Below are 23,165 nucleotides of genomic sequence, written 5' to 3'. Positions count from 1 at the left end.
CTATTGTGACCAGCATTCACTTTCACTGATCACCTCAGAAACCACCTCATCTGCCTGAGGCTTCCATTCAGAGTGACATTCTGTGGGGCTGATGCACCAACTACCCCTCTGCCGGAAGCACATGGGCTACTTCTCAGATGCGCTCCTCTTGTGGGAGTCTTTCACTTTTTCTTCCAACGTTGTGGACAACTCTGGAACATCAGTCATGCAACTAACTGCTTCATAAGTCAAGTCTCAACCTCAGCCTCTGGGGGGTTGCCCTGGCAACCTCAGCTTTAAGCCCCACTCATTCATCAGGAGAGTATTCCCTGCCCTCCCCATTCAAATGAAGGTTTGGGAATCTGCAGTTTGTCTGCATGTCTGTTGCCAGCTGTGCTATAAACTTGACTAATCTCTTGCAGTGTCTCACAGCACTCATACCTGCATTCCTCAGACTAACGCATATATGGGTGTCCCAACTGGCCTTTCACTCTTCAAATACCTTCCTCGCTTCTCTTCTGTGCTAAGAATAATAGGCCACTCTCTTCTCAAGCCTACTGTGAAGACTTAGTGGGATCATTATGAGGCTGCCCTGACACATGTTGGGACCTCAATAAGTTCTAGTTGCCTACCTCTACTCCCTTCCTGTGGTAGGCTTCTGAAATTGTTCCTGATGGTCTGGCCTCTGGGTATTCACACCCTGGTGTAAGGACTTGTGTGGGGTAGTTTGTGTGTTTGACGGGGGGGTGGGGGGGTGGGGGGGGTGGTGTGTTACCAAGAGAGTTGCTTCTAACTAAGAGAATATAGCAAAAGTTATAGAGTGTTACTTCCAAGATTAGGCCACAAAGGACTATGACTTCTATCTTTTTTTTTTAATTTTTTATTTATGATAGTCACACAGAGAGAGAGAGAGAGAGAGGCAGAGACATAGGCAGAGGGAGAAGCAGGCTCCATGCACCGGGAGCCCGACGTGGGATTCGATCCCGGGTCTCCAGGATCGCGCCCTGGGCCAAAGGCAGGCGCTAAACCACTGCGCCACCCAGGGTTCCCGTATGACTTCTATCTTGCTTGCATTTTCTTTCTCTACTGCCCTCTCAGCATGGTGGCTTGCATGCTGTCATGTTGGAGAGTCGCCCAAGGCAAGGAACTGAGGGAGGCCTCAGTCAACAGCTAGAGAGAAACTGAATCTTGCCAATAGACACATGAACAAACTTAAAACGAAGATCTTTCTTCAGTCAAGCCTTGAGATGACTATTCGCAGGTGAAATATTGATTCCAGCTTGTGAAAGACTCTGAAACAGAGAACCCAGGTAAGCTGTGCCTGGATTCCTCACCTACAGAAACAGTGAAATAATAAATGTTGTTGTTGTAAGCCACTAAGTTTTGGGATAATTTGTTATGTTGCAATAGATAACTAATATATTTCCTTTCACGGTATCATGGATTCCATTTCTGGACCCAAGCTTACTCTGTGGGTGAAGAGAAGAAAGGAACATGCTTTCTCTTGCATGGTACCCTGAGGTCTGATCTTCCATCCAGGGGAAGATATCTGAGAGCCTATCACAGTCAGGATCCACTGGGCCTGACCATCAGGTGCACACTCTGGCCTGAGCATTCTTCCTTGTGAGGTGGGCCACACACACACTTGTATGCCCTTCACCACACAACTGTCTCCCTCACTCAGACACAGAAACCATGATGCCAGGCCCCCCTTTACCCTGGCACCAGCTAGAGACTGGACTGGGGTGAGGTAAGGGAGGTGCCCAGGAGCAAAATTATAGGAGGTATTCCCTCCTGGTTTATGCAAGGTGGCACCTGAAAGGGAGTGTCTCTTTAAATTGTGTGCCCTCAGTGCCTCATCTATCTCATCTTAGTTCCAGCCACTCCTACCCTGGCCTTGACAGTCCCGGAAACCGGTCCTGGCCAGCACAATGGTCAGATTTCCTGCCACCTCCAGCTTGATTCCTGAGCCACATGTCAGAGGGGCTCTCTAAGAGCCAATCCTTCTATGTCAGCATTCCTTATTAATTCAGGAGTCTTCAGTAAACAGATGTATTTAAATCTTCTGTCCTGATGTCTCCAATAGGGACACTGGTCTTTTTTGTCTTTTGTAGTAAGGAGCTCCTTCTCCTTTTTCATACCAATGGCCAACAACAGAGATAGAACACAGCCAAGGTCACCTCACTTTCCACCAACTTGCTCGCAAGGGAGAAAAAAAAAGATAAGCACTATGATAAAAATAGATAAATTAGACAACATCAAAATTTAAAATTTTCATGCATCAATTGGCAAAGTGAAAAGGCAACACACAGAATGAAAGAAAATATTTGTAAATCATATATCTGATACAGAATTAATATCCAGAATATATTTTTTAAAAAACTCATACAAACCAGCAACAGTAAGCTGATTATAAAAATGAGCAAAGGGTTTGAGTAGACATTTCTCTAAAGAAGTTATACAAATGCTAATAATCACATGTAAACATCACTAATCATTAGTGAAATGCAAATCAGAACCACAATGAAATACCACCTCACATCCACACACCCATTAGGATGGCAACTATTGAAAGAAAGAAAGGGGGGGGGAGGAGAAACGTTGGAAGAAGAGAGAGGGAAGAAGGAAGAAACAAGTATTGATGAGGATGTGGAGAAACTGGAACATTTGTACGATGGTGCAGCTACTATGGAAAACAGTATGATGTTTCCTCCAAAAATTAAAAATAAATTGCCATATGATCCAGCAAATGCACTTCGGAGTATATACCCAAAAGAATTGAGAGCAAGGTCTCAAAGAGATATTTGTACACTCATGTTCATAGCAGCATTATTTACAATAGCCAAAAGGTAAAAGCAACCCAAGTATCAATTGACAGATGAATGGATAAACAAAATGTGGTGTATACATACTATGGAATGTTATTCAGCCTTCAAAGGGAGGAAATTCTGACACATGCTAACATGGATGAATCTTGAGAACATCATTCCAAATAAAATAAAACAATCACAAAAAGACAAATATTGTTTGATTCCACTTACCTAGAGTAGTTTAATTCACAGAGACAGAAGATAGAATAGTGATTGCCAGGGGCTGAGGGAGGGAAGAATGAGGAGAATAATGGGTATAAGTTTTAGTTTTGCAAGATGAAAAGAATTCTGGAGATTGGTTGCATGACAATGTAGATGTGCTTAACTTTACTGAACTCTACACTTAAAAATAGTAAAGATGGTAATTTTGATGCTATATGCATCTTACCACAATTTAAAATTTTACAAAAAGGAAAGCATTGTACGTGAACTGCCTCCCTTTGACTTCTCTGTATCATACAGTGTTTAAGCATTGCAATTTGGACCACAATGGCCTTTAGAATGTCTCCCCTGAGCTTGCAGAGCACTGTGTACCTTAATGTGGTGTGACAAGTTACACAAGTTACACCACAAGCTCCGTGGTGCTAGGCACTGTGATAAGTGCTTTACTTACAGTTTCTTATTTAGCCTATATGAAGGTCCTAGGAGGTAGGTCTCATTATCAGAGATGAAACTCAGGCGCTGACAAATTAAGTAACTTGCTTGAGGTCACAGGTCCATTATGGCCCTGGAGCCTGAACCCAAGACTCATGGGCTCTAAGGCTGTGTGCCCAGCCACTATGTTACAATGCATCCCTAGCACCGGTTGACTTTTCAACGTCCACTTTGCTTCTCCTTCCTATGATGATCAGAAACCCTAAAGGGGTTTGCTGTCTTCCTCATTCCCACCACTACGCCCAGGAAATGTTAAGAAATGTACAAGAATATTTCCTCACCCTCTTCCCCAAAAGGCCCACCTAGACCCACCTACAGGAGGCAGCCATGAGTGTGGAGTGTGGTAGGTGGCTACCCTGGAAGAGAGACCATGAACTTTAGAGCCAAAGATCCCTGGGTTGGAAGCCCAGCTCCACCTGTTCGTAGCTGTTTCACACTGAGCAGATGACACTCTCTCTGAGTATCATTGATCGTCTGTAAAATGGTAAGAAATGACCACCTCTCAGGTTAGATGAAAGAGGAGGCATGTGTGTATATATAGAGAGATACTTATTCCTCTATAGATTAAAATCGTATCAGTTTCCATAGAATGCAAAGAGGCCACAATGAGCTTTAAGTATTATTTTCTCCCTCTCTATCATACGTGGAAAGGTCTGAGAACTGTGCCAGCTCCACTGTGATCACTTTGAGGACCAAGAGGGCAATAGAGGGGTAGGAAGGAACAGTCCTCCTTATTAAAGCAGAGGCTTGACCCCTCTCCCCCGGCTTCCTACAGAAGAGTTATGTGACGAGTTGATCCATTCTCAAGTTTTCTGATATCAGAAACCCAACCTATAGACCTTAAACAACCAAGACAACTTCCTGGTCCATGAAATATTTTTTTTTCTTTTAAGATTTTATTTATTCACGACAGACACACAGAGAGAGGCAAAGACATAGACAGCAGGAGAAGTAGGCTCCCTGCGGGGAGTCTGGTGCAGGACTCCATCCCAGGACCCCGGGATCATGACCTGAGCTGAAGGCAGATGCTCAACCACCGAGACACGAAGGCGCCCCTGGTTCATCAAATCTTAAGTTTAGAGGTGGCGTAGGTTTCTGGCACAGGTTGTTCAGAAGCTCACAATGTCTGAGGTCTACAACTCTGCTGGTGAGTTTCTCATCTCCACCTGCCCCCTGTCAGCTTTTTCTAAACCAGCCTTTTCTGAGGGGACTGCTGGCAGCTTCCAGGGCTACCTGCCAACTCATTCACATCTAATAGATTTATGTAGTTATATATCCACTCCTAAAACAACCCCAGTAACCAAGGAAGCTCCAAGGGGGTAGGGATTATGTTGATGATTAAGCCAATTAGAATCTATGCCTGAAACCAAGAGTTGATTTGATTCTAAACTTAAGCCACATTGTTGCTACACACAACAGGATGGCTGCCTTTTATCAGTATGGGTGTGGGTGTGTTGTGATGTGTGCATCAGTGTGTGAGATGTGTGTGTATGAGGGTGTGTTATGTGTATGTTATATATCTGTATGAGCATGCGTGTGAGATGTATGTATGCGTGCACGCACATGTGTGTTAGAAGACCATGTGCCCAGACTAAGCATCCCTGCCACTTAGGGCCTTCCACTCTGACCTCTGCTGCTACCACTTGCTAGCACCTAGGGGGGCACTGTGCTCCCCTTTTGACACTATGATCAATATTTGCACAAAATCCCTTTTCACCTAAGCTCAGATGATAGGTTACAAACTTTAAAAACGCCTCTACTAATAAAAAAGGAGACCAGAATTCAAAGAGCATAAGAAACAGTTATTTCTGACAATGCACATCTCTGACCCATTAACTACCCCCTTCTTTCCCCAAAGTGCCGCCTTTGAGCCTTCCCAGCTCCTGCCTGCCTCTAACTGACCCGCACCACGTTATTCCTTGCTTTGCAGAACAGTCTCCTGGAGGCCTGTCCCCTTACACCCTTGACTCAGGGCCCTTCCTCCTCCCCCATCACTGTTCTAGGAGACCCTTTGCCCTTCCCAAGAGCAAGGGGCCCACAGTATAAGAGCTTCCTTAGACTTCGAGTGGCAAGAATCAGCACCATCTAAACACAAACAGGAAGGCTGCCTCATGCCCTCCATCAATGCACTTTAGATTCCTGCAAAGGACTAGACGGTCCCATCTCCCCAAACACTATAGTTCGGGTTCTAGCCTCCTAGCCGGCTGCCCCGCCCCTCCCCTCAGCACCAGCCCACGCCAGCACCCACCCCACCCCCACCCCCACCCCACCCCACCCCACCCCCAGGAAGCAGAACCACAGACCTCTGCTGCCCTCTGCTGGGGCCTTGCTTACACAGCCCTGGGGTTCTGCAACACCAACCAGGGGCTCTTTCTCCAAGTGTTTGACTTCCCCTTTGGGCGGGTCACTGGAACGCAGCTACCGATGTTTGTTTTTTATTTTATTTATGATAGTCACAGAGAGAGAGAGAGAGAGAGAGAGAGGCAGAGACACAGGCAGAGGGAGACGCAGGCTCCATACACCGGGAGCCCGACGTGGGATTCGATCCCGGGTCTCCAGGATCGCGCCCTGGGCCAAAGGCAGGCGCTAAACCGCTGCGCCACCCAGGGATCCCGCTACCGATGTTTTAACCCACCCATCACTAGTCAGGTGCTCAATTATACAAACTAAGAATAAGAAACGAGAAGTTGGAGGGGATTTAAAATTCTCACCTCAAGGGCCACAGTGTAGAGTAAAAGTCTTATTCATTCATTCATGAGTCAAAATGTTTATTACATGCCCAACTTCTTGCTAGACACCGTGTTGACTCTAAGAACACAAAAAGGAATAAGGCAGCAATTTTTCCATAAAGGAAATCAATAAGATGCTGGGAGAATAGAACAAGAGGAAGCTACTTGGATGAGGAAGAAGCAACACACCAAGAACAGGAGTCTCCCCAGCAGAGAGGCAAGAAGACCACTGTGAGGCCCAAAGGAGGTGCCTGAGGGTGGGAGGACCTAGAGCGGCAGTGAGGGTAGTAGACATGGGCCAGAGTGGGCACAGCCTCCCAGAGGGTGGACATTATTCTCAGGGGAAGCCATCAAAGATTTGGGAAGTGGGTTTCTTTTTTTTTTTTTTTTTCGGCTCAGGTTGTGATCTTTTTTTTTTTAAAAATTTATTTTTTATTGGTGTTCAATTTACCAACATACAGAATAACCCCCAGTGCCCGTCACCCATTCACTCCCACCCCCCGCCCTCCTCCCCTTCTACCACCCCCAGTTCGTTTCCCAGAGTTAGGAGTCTCTATGTTCTGTCTCCCTTTCTGATATTTCCCACACATTTCTTCTCCCTTCCCTTATATTCCCTTTCACTATTATTTATATTCCCCAAATGAATGAGAACATATAATGTTTGTCCTTCTCCGACTGACTTACTTCACTCTGAGTCTTCCCACTCATCCAGCCATACCCCTGGCTGCCCTGCGGTCTCTCACTGGCTCCCTCTCTTCCACCCAACTCTTTTGCCGCTGTTCCTCAAGGCTCTGTCCTAGCTCTCTTTTCTCTCTCTATGTTCTCTTCTCCCTCCGCTACCTCACCCACCCCTACAATTCTAAACAACATTCAAACGTGGGTTGGTGGCTCCACCTGGACCCCTTCTGGCTCCAGATCCACATATCAGACAGCCTACTTGCTACCTGCTTTGGGTTCCTCAGAAATCTCAAGCCAAACATCTCAGGTCTGCACTCTTGATGTAACCCCAGCCCACTCACCTTCATTCCTAATCCCAAATCCAATGTCCTCCAAATCGTCCCCATCTCAGCAAATGGCACCACTTGTTGTGACTCTGTGTTGTAAACAAACCCAAATATATTTCACAGGTCCCTCACTTCCCCCAGTCATTGCTATTTTTCCATTTTAAAATGCCTTCATGCACAAGGTGGGTAAATTTAAAGGATCTGATCTAGCTGCCTGGCCTGCACCCCAGCCCCTCCCTTATCCACCCCTGCCAACGGCCCCAGGAAGCAGAACCACAGCCCTCTGCTGCCCTCTGCTGAGGCCTTGTTGTCACAGCCCTGCAGTTCAGCAACTGGGACTAGTAACTTTTTCAGTTCCCCTTCGGTCCAGAAACGTACACAATGAAAAGAAGGCCTCTGGGAATCAGCTATGATTCCTTCCTGTGACTTACCCTACACCCAAGCTATCAACAAATCTTGTTCATTCTACTGCCAGAATGTGCCTGAGTCACCCATTTGTCCCCAGCTGCACTGCCCCTCTGGAGCCTGACTACCACCGTCTCTGGCCCAGAACACCTACCCAGCCCCCGCAATAGCCAGAGTGCGAAGTTATACTCTGGGAAATTGGAGCATGGTGGCTCCCTACTCCAAATCCAGTCTCATCTTCCCTTTGTCCTCAGGACAAAACCAACCTTTCTTGACAAAATCTGGCCTATCTTTCCCACCCCTTCTCCTGTCTTTCTCTCCTATGTTTACTGTGTTCACCATACTGGTCTTTTTGCAGTGCCTTCAAACACACCAAACTGTTTTCTGCCTGCCAGCCATTGGATACATAGGTTTTTTTTTTACCTGGAATGTTCCTGCCTTTATCTCCTTGTAGCAAATTCCTTCTAATTCTTCAAATGTTAATCATGTTAATCTACATGTCACCTCTCAGCAAGATCCTCTCTGTCCACCATGTCCAAAGCAAACCCACTTCTAGCAAATGTATTTTGAACCCTCAGTCAATAAAGAAGTTTGATATAAGAGAAGAAATTAATGGAACCAAAGAAAAATTAAAAAATAGACTGTAATGCACAAGAGAATTAGAATACTGTAAACATGTTAAGATGAGATTTTAAATTATTGGGGAAAAGAGAGGTAAGTAAATAAATGGTGACCTCGTAATAGTATCTACTGAGATAAGGACAAAGCCAGGGCACCTGGGTGGCTCAGTGGTTGAGCATCTACCTTTGGCTCAGGTCATGATCCTGGGGTCCTGGGATCAAATCCTGCAACAGGCTCCTCGCAGGGAGTCTGCTTCTCCCTCTGCCTGTGTCTCTGCCCATCTCTCTGTCTGTCTCTCATGAATAAAGTCTTTTTTAAAAAAGAAAAGAAAAAAAACATAATATCTAAAAATGTGGATTAATTTAGTACTAATCTAAGAAAGAGGCTTTTCTGAGAAGGTTCTACAATTCAGAAGCTATAAAGGGAAAAGCTGATAAATTCATCTGAGTAGCAATGTAACTTTGATATAGAAAAAGAAAGGAAGGGGATCCCTGGGTGGCTCAGCGGTTTGGCGCCTGCCTTTGGCCCAGGGCATGATCCTGGAGTCCTGGGATCGAGTCCCACGTTGGGCTCCAGGCATGGAGCCTACTTCTCACTCCTCCTGTGTCTCTGCCTCTCTCTCTCTCTCTATGTCTATCATAAATAAATAAATAAATAAATAAATAAATCTTAAAAAAAAAAAAAAGAAAGGAAAAAAAAAGAACCACTTAACACTTAAAAGACTAAGTTCCAAAACAGGGAAAATATATTTAAGACATATTTCTCACAGAGCTCTTTTCCTTAACTTAAATATATATGAATGAATATTTTTAAAAAGAACAGCTCAACAGAAAATTGTGCAAAGGGTAGAAATAGTTTATAGAAAAACAAACTCAAAAGATGATAAACAGGGGCAGCCCCGGTAGCGCAGCGGTTTAGTGCCACCTGCAGCCCAGGGTGTGATCCTGGAGACCCAGGATCGAGTCCCACATCGGGCTCCCTACAGGGAGCCTGCTTCTCCCTCTACCTGTGTCTCTGCCTCTTTCTGTGTCTCTCATGAATAAATAAATAAATAATTTAAAAAAAAAGATGATAAACAAATGGAAAGATGCACTACTTCATGTATAATTTTAAAAATGCAAATCAAAATAGTAAGAAAACATCTTTTCTTCACTTGTCAGAGTTGTACAAGGCTTCCCTGATGCTGGCAGAGCTGTGAGGGAATCGCTGCTCTCTCACTTGTGATGAGAGGAGGCCACAAACTGGTGCACTTATTGCAGGTTAACGTGATAAATTCCAAAATTTCGAAGGCACATATCCTTTCCCATAGCAAAGAATTTATATATATGCTTATATGTGCAAAAATGCAGCCATATGACTGTACAGGAATCTTCTTGGCAGATTGTTTATAAAAATAACACCCAAAGTGTCTATTAAAAGTAAATAAATTATATGTCATCTACATGACACAATACTGTGCAGTGATTAAAGAGAAAAAGGAGATCTGGGTGTACTGATGGGGGAAGATCGTTGAGACATATTAAAGAAAAAAAGCAGGGCAGCCCTGGTGGTGCAGCGGTTTGGCGCCACCTGCAGCCTGGGGTGTGATCCTGGAGACCCAGGATCGAGTCCCACATCAGGCTCCTTGCATGGAGCCTGCTTCTCCCTCTGCCTGTATCTCTGCCTCTCTCTGTGTCTATGAATAAATAAAATCTTTAAAAATAAATAAAAGAAAAAAGCATAGTATAGAAGAAAACGATCCCTTTTGTATAAATTATAACATTGGGGGATCCCTGGGTGGCGCAGCGGTTTGGCGCCTGCCTTTGGCCCAGGGTGCGATCCTGGAGACCCAGGATTGAATCCCACATCGGGCTCCCGGTGCGTGGAGCCCTGCTTCTCCCTCTGCCTATGTCTCTGCTTCTCTCTCTCTCTCTCTCTCTCTCTCTCTGTGACTATCATAAATAAATAAAAAAATTTAAAAAAAAATTATAACATTGGTGTGTATGTGAGTAACATATTTTTTTCTGGAAGGAACCACCGGAAACTGCTTTTTATGTTTGAGCAATGAAAATGGGATATGAAGGGAAGGACTGAGATTCTCCTTTCTTATTTTGTAGCTTTCTGGAGTAAGGTGGAAGACCTTGGAAATTTTTACTTTGGATTTATATCATCAACAGCTTTTTAAAGATCTTATTTATTTATTCATGAGAGACATAGTGCGAGAAGTAGAGACACAGGCAGAGGGAGAAGCAGGCTCCCTGCGGGGAGCCTGATATGGGACTCCATCCCAGGACCCAGGGGTTCACGACCTGAGCCCAAGGAAAACGTTCAACCACTGAGCCACCCAGGTGTCTCTATATTATCAACAGTTTTTTGTTAAACTTGGCACTAAATCCTTCATTATCAGGGTATGGCCTCTGAGCTCTGGATACACCTTTCAAAATAGGCTCTGTGCTAAACAACAGGATTCCTTTATGCATTTCTCCTTTGAAGTAAAATGTAAACTTTCTCAGTTGAAGGCACTGGAGGGACATTGCTGGAGGAAGAGACTTTCCTGCCATTTTCCGGGACAGAGGGGCAAGTATGAGGATGCATGCTGAATCCTACCCCAGCCATGGGCCCAGAGCACCATCTCTCCATAACCCTGCAGCCTCAGCTCAGTGATAAGCTTTTCACAGCCTTTCCACAAGCATGTTCTAAAAGCCTCCTGCCCACTCCAGGGCCCCAGACCACCCAGACCACCCACATGGCCAGGTGCTGATGGTTTACATCCCCTCCTGCATTCCAGAATATGGTCTCCTCTTTGTCCGGTGACTCTAGGCTAGCTCCAGCCTGGCCAAATCAGGCAACTTATCTGCTATCAGATGGCTGAACCACACTGCTATGGACTGAATTGTGCCCCCCAGGATTCATTTATGAAACCCTAACCGCTAACACTACCATTTGGAGATGAAGCATTTAGGAGATGATTACATTTAGATGAGGTCTTGAGGGTGGGGGTGTCACGATGGGATTAGCACCTTCAAAGAAAAAAGTCCAGAGAACTCTCTCTTTCTCTCCCTCTCTCTCTCTCTCTCTCTGTTCACTGTGAGCATGCAAACCCAGGAGGCTGCAAACCAGGAATAAACTGCTCAATAGAGAACATAATCAACTGGCACTTTGATCTTGGGCTTTCAGCCTCCAGAACTGTGAGAAATAAATGCCTATTGTTTAAGCCACCAAGTCTATGGCATTTTGCTATGGCAACCTGAGCTAATACCCATACCTTCCCTAATGAGAGCTGAAGCCCTTCCAAGTCTGTCCTTTGGATATACTCCCTCAGCTCTAGGGTCCCAGATAGTGTCCTTACATCCTATAGTTACTCTTTTTATCACAGTTAATAATTCTTTAAACTGCCCCCCATTTTACCTGTTGTGTAGTCTTCTGATTGGACTCAAACTGCTTCACCAATATTTTCTGTCTGAACACCTATTGCTTTCACAGCACATCTTCTAACTTGTAATGGTTTTATTTTTTTCATTATTTACTTACTGCTCATGTGTCTCCTGATAAACCGTATACTTCATGAGGACAAGGACCCCATCCCTCTTCTGTATCTCTTCACTCTGTCATAGTAGGTACTCAGGAAAGCCCTGTCGACCGAGAGGAAAACAGGAAAGTATAGTGATTAAGAGTCTGGATTCTTGGGATCCCTGGGTGGCTCAGCGGTTTAGCGCCGCCTTCAGCCCAGGGCGTGATCCCCGGGTCCTGGGATCAAGTCCCACATCAGGCTCCCTGCATGGGAGCCTGTGTCTGTGTCTCTGCCTTTCTCTGTGTGTGTGTGTGTGTGTGTGTGTGTGTGCCTCATGAATAAATAAATAAATAAAATATTAAAAAAAAAGAAAGAGTGTGGATTCTGGAGCCATGCCCTGTAGGTTAAAATCCTGACTCAGCCTCTTGATCACAATGTGACCTAGGCCAGGGTACTTGCCTGTCCTCAGTTTCCCCTTCTACAAAATGGGGTAATAATTGTACCTACGTCATAGGACTTTTGTGAGGATTTAGGTAGTTGATATACATAATGCTCTTGGGAGAGTTCCTAAAAAAAACTGTAAATGCTCTGAAGAAAGGTCTGGGGCAATGAGGACAGTCTGAGGACTGGTAGAAAGATCATCGTCTTCAAATAGCTGAAGGATTGTCATGGACAAGACCCTGTTAAACAACTGCAACAGAAGTGGAAACTATGGGAAAGAAGGATAGTCTTGTTATATTGCATTTGAAGTGGTTTGAGCCATCCCCGAGAGACCCTTTGTTCCAGAGTGGCCCTGCACTATCCCACCCTGGGTCCCAGGCAAATCAGACAACTGGTCACCCTAGCTGTCCCCCAGTGAGGCCTCCCTCATGAAGTAGCCAGTGCCTCTCTGTGATGGGTTTGAGCAGAAGAGAACCATGGTTTGAGCATGGAGAACCATAGTTCTGGGATGTTAGAGAAATTATTCCTGCATGAGGAAGGAGCTGGAGCTAGGACTTCATCCAGATTAGACTTTAGCAGGAGTAGCATGCACCTGGACATAGAAAGCCCAGGTTCAAACTCTGGCTCCGCCACTTTACTACCAGTGTGATCTTGGATCACTGAGTTAGCGTTCTGAGCCTCAACCCCTTGATCTGTAAAATAGGAGTACTAATTCCCAGCTTGTGAGGCTTCTGTCTGGGTGAGACAGAACGTATGCAAGGTGACTTGCTCAGTGTCTGGCACAGCGGACGTATTTAAGAAAGTAAAACTTTTCTTGTGGAGTTCCATTCTGGGACTCTCTAATCCCAGGCTCCCTAAACAGGGGTTCTCAAAGTGTGTGGTCCCTGGACCAAGGGCATCAGCTCCACCAAAGAACTCAATAGAAATGCAAATTATGCCCCCCTCCCATCCTAACACCCACTGAATCAGAAACTGAGGGGGTTGGGGATGGTGCTGAAATCTGAGTTTCAACTAGCGCTCCCAGTGATGTTTGTTACACTAAAAAGTTTAAAAAGTGCCTTCCAGGGACAGTCCTGTCTCTGAAATACGAAAATAGAAAACCTCTCCAAACCTTAAAATACTCTCCCTTTATTCCTCCTTAAAATTATTTTAAAATGAAAATAGTGCTGAAATGTTGATCCGAATGCTTTTTATTTTTTTTATTATTATTTTTTTTAACCATTGCCTTTGTAAACAGGTTTCACTGGCTGGAATCATCTGCACTATGAGTAGTATGTGAGTATGACCTGCCCTTGGCATGTCATGAGCCAAGAGCACTGATAAATTGACTAAGTTTGGTTATACTGTGTAAGCCACTGCTTGACCAATCCTAAACTACACAGTCAACTTGATTTTCCGCACTCATAGAGGTGAATAAGTAGATAGGATAGTTGGGAAAGAATTTCCTAAATTGTTAACAACATACTTGTTTCAGCATAAAGTCACCACGGGGTTAAGTAAAAAGAATTCTCACTGAAGCACGCATTAATTTTTCTTTGCCCTAACAAGTCCCAGAGCACAGTGATGTGTTTATAACATACATAAAGATAGACAAATAATCAGGTAAAAGTATTTTTAAACAGTTCTAAACTCGCTTTATAAACAAAGATCTTTTAATATACAAAACCTCAGATAATTCAGTCAAAATAATCCATCTTTTCTTGAATTTGTAATGCTTCTCGCAATTTTTAGGAATGAATGTGAAGAGCAATCTTCACTTTTCAAGGTTCTGAAAATATCTCCAAAATATTTATTTAAACACTTAAGCAGAAAGCTTTGTCTATGCAAAGCAATAGCATGCAAATTCCATGAGTACATTTGCTTTGGGAAGCAATATCCTCTGCTGTACTTCTGACTGTGACTTTGACAAAGCAATTCCAAATCTACTGATGTAGCCAGCACCTTCTAGCTTCCTTACACTAGGAAAAGGGGGTATTCCAGATGTATTCTGACCTTCAGGACGGGCAAAGTCAGAGGGGAAAAAAGACTACATTCAAAAACTGTGTTTTAAATATATCCTGATGGGGGGATCCCTGGGTGGCTCAGCGGTTTGGCGCCGCCTTCGGCCCAGGGCGTGATCCTGGAGTCCCAGGATTGAGTCCCAGGATTGAGTCCTGTGTCGGGTTCCCTGCATGGAGCCTGCTTCTCCCTCTGCCTGTGTCTCTGCCTCTCTCTCTGTGTCTCTCATGAATGAAATAAATGAACTTTAAATAAATAAATAAATAAATAAATAAATAAATAAATAAATAAATAATAAATCGTGATGTATACTGTTCTTCCAAATTGAATATAGGTCAATACCAAGCTACTTTTGGAGACAATAGGAAACATAGAAAGGACAGAGTATCTTGAAGGTACTCAACAAGGAAGGCTTCTGGGAAGAGATGGGAGACTCGACAGATATCAAGGAATTATTAAGGGTTTTTTGTTTTTTGTTTTGCTTTTTGTTTTTAGGAATTATCAAGTTTTAATGCTGTGATATGTTTACTTGTCACTGGTATTTAAAGTGTATATTATTCCCACTGTTAAGATTTTGCTTACTATCCGTTCGGCTTGAAACATTCGTCCCACATCCAGCCTATTCAAATTCCACCCATTGGGGCCCCTGGGTGGCTCAATGGTTGAATGTCTTGCTTTCTGCTCAGGGTGTGATTGGCAGAGGTAGAGGATGGAATCCCACACCGGGGTCCGCACAGGGAGCCTGCTCCTCCCTCTGCCTTTTTCTCTGCCTCTCTGGGTCTCTCATGAATAATAAATAAAATCTTAAAAAAAAAAATTCCACCCATCGTTTAAGGCCACCTCAAATTCTTTCCTTCCTTCAACAAGAATCAATAATAAAATCCTTAAGACAAGAAGGGATCTTATGTTTCTTGTCCTTGGGACCAACAAGAAAGAGAGGAAGAGAAGAGTTTGAGAGTCTGTGTCCTACTTGAAGTGAGAAAATCCCAAAGGATAAAGCATATGGTCACAGTTTCCAAAGTAGAGTCACATAAGCATTGGCCTATGCCATTATTCCTTGTCTTACTTCCACACCAATCCTAGGAAACAGATATGACCACTCCTCATTGCCCTGCACTTCTGACAGGTTACTGTATCCATGTCATAGGGTTGTTCTGAAGTTTCAGCAAATAGAGTGCTGACACAATAACCATTCAGTATCTGTTAGCTACTATTATTTAATTCCTACTATAGTAAATAAGTATCAATCAAGAAGATTAAGTAAGTTGCCTGGGCATCCCACACACTTAGGGGTATTTCCTATGCTAATTTCTTTCCTTGGGGATTCCCAGAAATACTAGGTAATGTCAGAGATCAAATCTACCTGATATACAGACCCATGGTTGCAAATTCTCAAGGGAAACCCTCCCATCCCTCTTCTAGCTACCTCCAACACCACTACTACCATCACCTGTAACTTGCAAATCCAGAGGCCATACAGTCATGTGTCTTGGTAGGATATTTTTTCTTTAGTTCCACCCTACTTACCACCCCTTTTACCAAGGGTGTACTTTTTAAGGCTTACAGCATGGACCCAAAGCCTCTAATTCTGTCTGTGTGTGAGCATTAAAACTCAAGCCCTCCGTGATCCCGGAGTCCGGGGATTGAGTGCAGCATTGGGCTCCCTGCATGGAGCCTGCTTCTCCCTCTGCCTGTGTCTCTGCCTCTCTCTCTCTCTCTCTGTGTCTCTCATGAATAAATACATAAATCTTAAAAAAAAAAATTCTCAAGCCCTTGCAGTAATGAAAAACAACACCCTTCTTGTACTTACCACTACCTGGGTAGCCTTAGTATAGGCTTAAATTTCTGTGACTCAGGTTATTAGATCTCTCAGCTATGCATTTACAAGGACATTTACTAGGTTGTTCTTGTTGGTTTTTAATCCAGTGTATCTAGGTGGGTTTTTTTTTTTTTGGGGGGGGGGTGTTTTTTTTTAATGAGAGATACAAAATTTCTGACTATTCTGAACCAATTCATCAATTTTTTAAAAAACATTTTATTTATTTATTCATGAGAGACACAGGGAGAGGCAGAGACACAGGCAGAGGGAAAAGCAGGCTCCATGCAGGGAGCCCAACATGGGACTCGATCCAGGGTCTCCAGGACCACACCCTGGGCTGAAGGCGGCGCTAAAGCCCTGAGCCACCGGAGCAGTCCAAAGTAGGTGCTTTATAGCTGGAGGATTATCTAATTATTCTAACTTGCCAGAACAAAGATTCCCATTATAGCTTTTCACTGACAGTCAAGTTAGGCCTATTTACCCTTACCTTCTCAGTTCTTACCTAAGGGAGCATTTCATTTAGTTTTAAATTCCTAAAAATAAGCTCATGTTTTAGAGATGAATCTTTGTTGAAAACCCAGGGAAAGCTATGGTATAGATAGTAAAACAACTGCCCATACTAACGTAATGACTAATTATAACCTAAAACGTTCACTACAGATAATATATCCTAATATTTCAGAAACAAGCCTTACTTTGGTATTTGACAGGGAAAAAGCACCACCATTTAAAAATTCATGTGCAAAGACTTATTCTATTGATCACCTCTGTCAAAGGCTGAATTCTGTCCTCTCAAAATTCATAAGCTGCACTTGTAACCTCCAGTATCTCAGAATGTGACCATATTTGGAGACAGGATCTTAAAAGAGATAATTAAGTTAAAATGAGGTCATTAGGTGAGCCCTAATCCAATATGACTGATATAAGAAGAAGATTAGGACACAGACATGCACAGAGGGAAGACACATCTAGAAGAGGGCCATGTACAAGCCAAGGAGAGAGGCCTCAGAAGAAACCAACTCTGCCAACACCTTTACCTTGAACTACCAGCCTCCAGAATTGTGGGAAAATAAATTCCTGTTGCTTGAGTCACAAAGTCTGTGATACTTTGTTATGGCAACCCTAGTGAATTAATACAGCTGCCGATTCTTTCTCACTAATGTAGAGAAAGTACTTAAAACACTTCCCTTTGTGTTCTGCTATTTAAAAGATATCTAATTTAAGGTCTCAAACATTCTCTGTTAAGATCAAATATGCTTTATTCCTTTTTAATAATTAGCATATTATATCAACCTAAAAATACTTCACTTTTTGGAGGCACCTAGGTGGCTCAGTTGGTTGAATGTCTGACTTGGTTTCGGCTCAGGTCATGACCTCAGAGTCAAGAGATCCTTCTGGGGCTCCGTGCTCAGCAGGGAGTCTGCTTCTTCTCCCCGGCTCTCTCTGGCCCTCCTCCTGCTCATGTGTGTGCGCTCTCTCTCTCAAATAAATAAATCTTTTTAAAAAATAGCTCACTCTTTGGATTTCCTAAACATATATATTTACCAACACTATAACCAACCACAGTACCAATAACAGAAAACTAAAGAATCTTAGCTGTCTTCGTATACACTCAACAAAGCCCACACTGACCAAATACACTGCTTCACCTGGATCTGGTGCACTCAAGCCCAATGTGGAGAATGGCATTTTGTGAGTGGACATTGCACAGTCATGCCAGCTGAGATAAAATCTTTTTTACTCACTTCAAAACTGGATCTAAAGTTTAAAAATGCCTAAGTTCATATCTGCTACAGTTGGGGGAAAATAAAAGGCTGCCTGTAAGTAACAGAGTTGAGTTGCAGTTTCTGTACTGTTGTCAAGTGATTTTTCTCTCTGTTCAATCCTCTGGTTCTTTGCAGACCCTGTTCCACTACCTGCCTGCTATATGCTAGAATGCCTCAGAGCTTGGTCTGGGGCCTTGTTCTATCACTCTTCAAACTCTCTCTGGCTTATCTCACAGAATTCCATACTTTTAAATTTAATCTATATATCAGCAGCTCTCAGACTTACTTCTTAGCTCAGAAACTGTCTTTTGACCTCTAGATCTGTATATCCAAGTGCCTGATATCTGTCTCAGATATATGTCTGATACCCAACTTGTGATCTAGCTTTGTCTTAATGTACTCCTCTATAATCATTCCTATCTTGGAAAAATGACACTTCATTCACCCCATAACTCATGGCAAAACTCTGGAAGCCCTTCCTGATACTACCTTTTCAATGACCTGTATATCCAATGTGTTTGCAAGATCTAGTGATTAAGATTTATGTATTGCTTGATTGATTGTAATGGTGGTGGAGAGAAATGGAGATATATTATATATCTCTCTACAACCCCACTACCTTAATCCTATTCCTAGATATTTATCATGTGTCACCTGGATAGTCATCAGAACTAGTTTCCTAAGTGGTCTGCCCACATCCTCTCAAACACTTTCTAATCCATTCTCTACAATGTAGCCAGAATAATCTTTTAAAGCCACAGAACCAGTTCTTTCTCTTTCTTACACACACACACACATACTGACTAAAACATATACAAATCGCTTCAAACTTTTCGGTTACATTGAACCTAAAATAAAATCCAAACTCCTTAACATATCCTATGTCAAAAGAAATCTCAAAGACAAAAGTATTCAGGAACAAAGTTTTCTTAGAAAAAGACTCTCAAAAGTTTACAAGTGAGTTCAACTTTAGAAGCAGTGGTTCAGAAAACACTTGCACGCCAAGATTATATGGTTCATGATGGAAAAAGTAACTTTCTCATACGATTTCCATACTCCCCCAAATTATTGCATATCATCAGACTTACAAAAGGCTTACAAAAGTCAGCATTACAAAAGTCAATGCTTACATTGTTTTTGTTAAAGAATCAGTAACATGTGAGAAATGTTAGAGGTTTCATTCACTTTGGAGACAATAGATAGTATAACACTTCTTTTTTGGCTTACCTCAGAGCACAAAGTGTTTTGTTTTCCTGGCTGTGGTATGTGGCATTTATACTTATACATATTGGAAGCAGGGCAAGATGCTGATTTTGCTTTACAAGGATAAATCTGGGCATGATCTGGATACTTCTTATGTCTCCGTCCCTCCTCATTTCTATGTTCCAGCCACATAGCCTATGAATGTTCACAAGCTCTTCCCTAGCACAGTATTCCTTCTGTCTGATACACACTCGTTTATAACCTTTACCTAGCCAAATTTTCCTCATCTTCTCAGTTGCAATTTAAATATCACTTCCTCCGCAAATCCCAATCTAAATTGTTATCCTATCAGTCATAGTGTCTGAATTATCAGTTAGGATGCCTTTGGTTGAAGACTAATTCAAATGTACTACTCGTATCTTTAAGGCCAGGGAGGTTTTGAGCATGGATAATGCTCAAAATGCTCACCACTATGTGTACTTTTTTTATTTTATATTTTAAAAGATTTTACTTATTTATTCATGAGAGACACACACAGAGAGAGATGCAGAGACAGGCAGAGGGAGAAGCAGGCTCCATGCAGGGAGCCTGATGTGGGACTCAATTCTGGGTCTCCAGGATCACACCCTGGGCCAAAGGCCAGCGCTAAACCACTGAGCCACCAGGGATTCCCCTGTGTACTTTTTTTTAAAGCTCACTATGTAAACCTTAATATGTAAGTAAACAGTATTTCCTGGAAATACTTTGCTGTACTGTCCAAAACAGTATCCAGTAACCATATGTGGCTATTGAGCACTTGAAATACAGCTAATGCAACTGAGGAATTAAATTTTCAATTTTATTTATTTTTAATTAAAATTTAAAGCTGATAATTGCTTCAGTTATTCGGAATTTTTAAGTGCATTTGGAAAAACTCAAGTATGTGAATCTTTTCTTCCAACTGCAAATTTTATGATATCTAATACAGTCCAATATTTCCTATTGAAATTGAACAATTAATAGGGCACCTGGGGGGCTCAGTCTGTTGAGCGTCTGCCTTCAGCTTGGGTGGTGATCCCTGAGTCCTGGAATATCCCCACCCCACTCTGTGGGGAGCCTGCTTCTCCCTCTTCCTCTGCCATTCCCCCCACTTGTGCTCTCTGGCTCTATCTGTCAAATAAATAAATAAAATCTTTGAAAAAAAAAAAGCTAAGCAATTAAGAATAAGGTATAGAAATGTAGATACCAGATTTTCAAGACTTGTATTAAAAAATGTGAATTATCTGTTTTTATATGATTACATATTGAAATTATATTTTGGATATATTAGGTTAAATAAAATATTTCACTAAAATTAATTTCACCTACTTGCTTTAAGTGGCTACTAGAAAACTTTAAACCATCTAGCTTATTTTAAATTACATGGCTAATTACAGGGTTAGCGTTATGTTGGACAGCGCAGCTCCAACTAGTCAACTAATCAAAAACATAAACTTACCAAAGTTTGCACGTAAAGGCTTACAAAGTTTCCAGTTAAAGCTTTTGAGGGAGTTGGGAGGAAATACATCACATTGATATTTTTATTTTTTAAAAAAATATTTGACAGAGGGACGCCTGGGTGGCTCAGCGGTTGAGCTTCCGCCTTTGGCTCAGGGCGTGATCCCAGGTCCGGGATCGAGTCCCGCGTCGGGCTCCTGCAGGGAGCCTGCTTCTCTCTCTGCCTGTGCCTCTGCCTCTCTCAATTATGAATAAATAAAATATATTTTTAAAATTTTGACAGAAAGAGAGAGTGAGCACAAGCAAGGGGAGCAGCAGGCAGAGGGAGAGGGAGAAGCAGACTCCCCGCTGAGCAGGAAGCCTGATGTGAGGCTCCCAGGACCCTGGGATCAAGACCTGAGCCAAACGCAGATGCTTAACGGACTGAGCCACCCAGGCGCCCCCAAATTGGTATTTTTACCAATTTGTAATATGCTGTGTAATATGTAATATGCTGAAGCTGGATTGGAATTCAGGGCGAGCGGCTGTAGTATCGGGTAACATGGGAGGCTCCTGCAGTAATTCAGGCAGAAAAGTGATGCTATTGGTTTGGGCTGGAATGGAGGTGGTGAGATGAAGAGAAGGTACACCTGAGAGACACTTGGGAGGTAAAAGTGACAAGGATTAAAACTTTACTTAATCCGATTCTTATCTGATTGGATCAAAACACTGATTGCATTTACTCATAATCTACGATGACAACAGCAACTAAAATGTATTGAGCGAATTCGGTGATTTAATCAAAAACGCTGAGTCAATCAAATTCAACAATGTTATTAAAAATCTCCAATCCGGCCGATTGTCATATGCTGCTAAGAACCGAGAACACACACATGCACAGACAGCACAGGGACTCCCACGGTGTTGACGGAATTCGCAGCCGCGGTTGTGTGTAAGCGGCCGACGAGGGGGGCGCAGGCGGGCGGCACCTCCTGTCCGCTCCACGAGGAGCCTCGGCACCGAGCGACCACGGGCCCAGCGCGGGGCGCGGAGGCGGGGGCGGGCCGGGCTCCCACGCCGCCGCCACAATTGGCCGGACGGCCCTCGTCAGTCGCGGCCCGGCCCGAACCCGCTGCTCGTTCGTCGCCCCGCCCGCCACGGGGCCGGCCGGCTACGCCCCCGGCGCTTTTCTTCAGGCCGCGCCAGTGCGGGGCTGACTTGGGGCCATAACCCACCGCGGGGCTGACGGGCTCAGGGGGCCCCGGGCGCCGTCCACCCGCCGCCGAGGCAGCCGCGGAGCCGCAGGCTGGGCCCGCCGCCTGACAGGCCTCCCCGCGGGGAACGCTTCCGGGGCAGGGGGCGGGGCTGCCGGAAGTGGCCGGACGCCGTCCGCTGCTCGTTGTTTAAGCGGCTGACGGGAAGGAGAAGCCCCAGCTCCGGCGGCGCCGCGGGGCGGCAGTCACGACCCGAGCTTGGCCGCCGCGAGCCTCCGGGACGAGCCAGAAGCCGGGAGCGCCGGCTGCGGAGCGGACGGGCGGGACGCCCGCTCGCCTTCTGATCTCATCATGTCGCGGGGCTCCATCGAGATTCCCCTCCGGGACACTGACGAGGTAAGTGTCGCGTATGGGGGAGGGCGGGGGCCGTGAACTTGGACGATCCCCACCTTCCCCCTTCTCTCCACTTGGTCTCCGGGGCGAGAGCACCTTCTGCGCCAGGAGCCCGAGTCGGGCTCCCTGGCCGAAGCCGCAGTCACCTCCCGCCCCTGCCCCTGCCCCTGCCCCTGCCCCTGCCCCCTTCCAGCCTGGCAGCGTCGCGTCCCCGCAGCCCCGGGGCCGCCCCGGGAGTTGTTGGAAGTTCCTTCCTACCTGTTCGTCTGTGACAGTGCTCGCTTCCTAGCTGTCGGGCGCAGGGGTTTTGGAGTGCCGATGAGTCAGTCGTAAGGTGGTCTCTGCTGCTCCAGCCGCCTTCCCCTGAGAACGCCCAGAATGTCGCCCTTTATCCCTTAGGAACTGGAGTGGTGGTGCGCTGTGTCCTCCACACACGGCTCCAGCGCCCAGGAGGGGCCCGAGATGCAGCCCCGCGGTGTGCTGCTGGACCCAACGCTCCCTCCCTTCCCGACGCCCCATCCTGGGTAGCCCGCGGCGTGTCTCAGTAAAGCCCTCAGCGCTGCTGTTGTCTGGGTCCAGTGTGTCACGAATTCTTATTTTTGTTCGGTTGAGGTATACATTACTGAGATACAATTCACTTAGCCTAAAATCCATTGGTTTTTAGTAGTAGTAGTAGTAGTCACAAAGTTGTGTGACCGTCCGCACTAATTCCAGAGCATTTACCCACTGTTCATTTTCGTGCCCACTTTCAAAAGTGTCTGTGCCACACAAGTGCTGTGGCCTGAGGAACGCGTACAGAGGCAGCGTTCAACTTCCTGTTGCCTCTAGGATTGTGCTTCTCAAGTTGTCGGGCCTGTGGCATCGGTGCTTATCTGTCTGCACTTCACACAGATTATATGTTATGCAGGGTTTTGTTTTATTATTTTTGAATAAGCAAAGCTTTTGTGACATTTTGTAGCTCCGGTGACTTGAAGACAACTGGCAGTACTTGCTGGTGTGCTTCTCTGTGCTTTTACCTTAATATTCTCCTCTGGCCTCTTTGACATGTGTGCCTTGAACATTTCTTTACATGCACTTGCTCAGCCCTATTGCAAGTGAACACACACCCTATGTATATCCCGTGT

At 44.5% G+C, this 23,165-nt stretch overlaps 1 protein-coding gene and 1 long non-coding RNA gene across 3 annotated transcripts in view; one reads left to right on the top strand and one right to left on the bottom strand.

The window, feature by feature from the left end:
• Positions 1-872: 872 nt before the first annotated feature.
• On the bottom strand, positions 873-22,798 carry LOC140614790 (uncharacterized). Of its 2 annotated transcripts, XR_012015566.1 has the most exons (6): positions 22,300-22,798; positions 11,773-11,873; positions 7,252-7,325; positions 6,215-6,311; positions 3,021-3,072; positions 873-1,313 (listed from the first exon to the last, which is right to left on the bottom strand). It is a non-coding gene; the product is annotated as an uncharacterized lncRNA (long non-coding RNA). The 2 variants fall into 2 exon arrangements; XR_012015567.1 differs by lacking the exons at positions 6,215-6,311; positions 7,252-7,325.
• Positions 21,789-23,165, top strand: part of CTR9 (CTR9 homolog, Paf1/RNA polymerase II complex component) — a 34,023-nt gene continuing 32,646 nt past the window's right edge. The window contains exon 1 of the mRNA XM_072794075.1: positions 21,789-22,044. Coding sequence (XP_072650176.1) covers positions 22,000-22,044 — 45 coding nt within the window. The 5' untranslated portion in view covers positions 21,789-21,999. The remainder of the gene's footprint in view (positions 22,045-23,165) is intronic.

The sequence above is a fragment of the Canis lupus genome, chromosome 23, assembly GCF_048164855.1.
Source record: "Canis lupus baileyi chromosome 23, mCanLup2.hap1, whole genome shotgun sequence".
In the NCBI taxonomy this organism is placed as follows: domain Eukaryota; kingdom Metazoa; phylum Chordata; class Mammalia; order Carnivora; family Canidae; genus Canis; species Canis lupus.
Note: the sequence above shows the minus strand (reverse complement) of the source record. Positions and strands in the feature narration are given on the sequence as shown.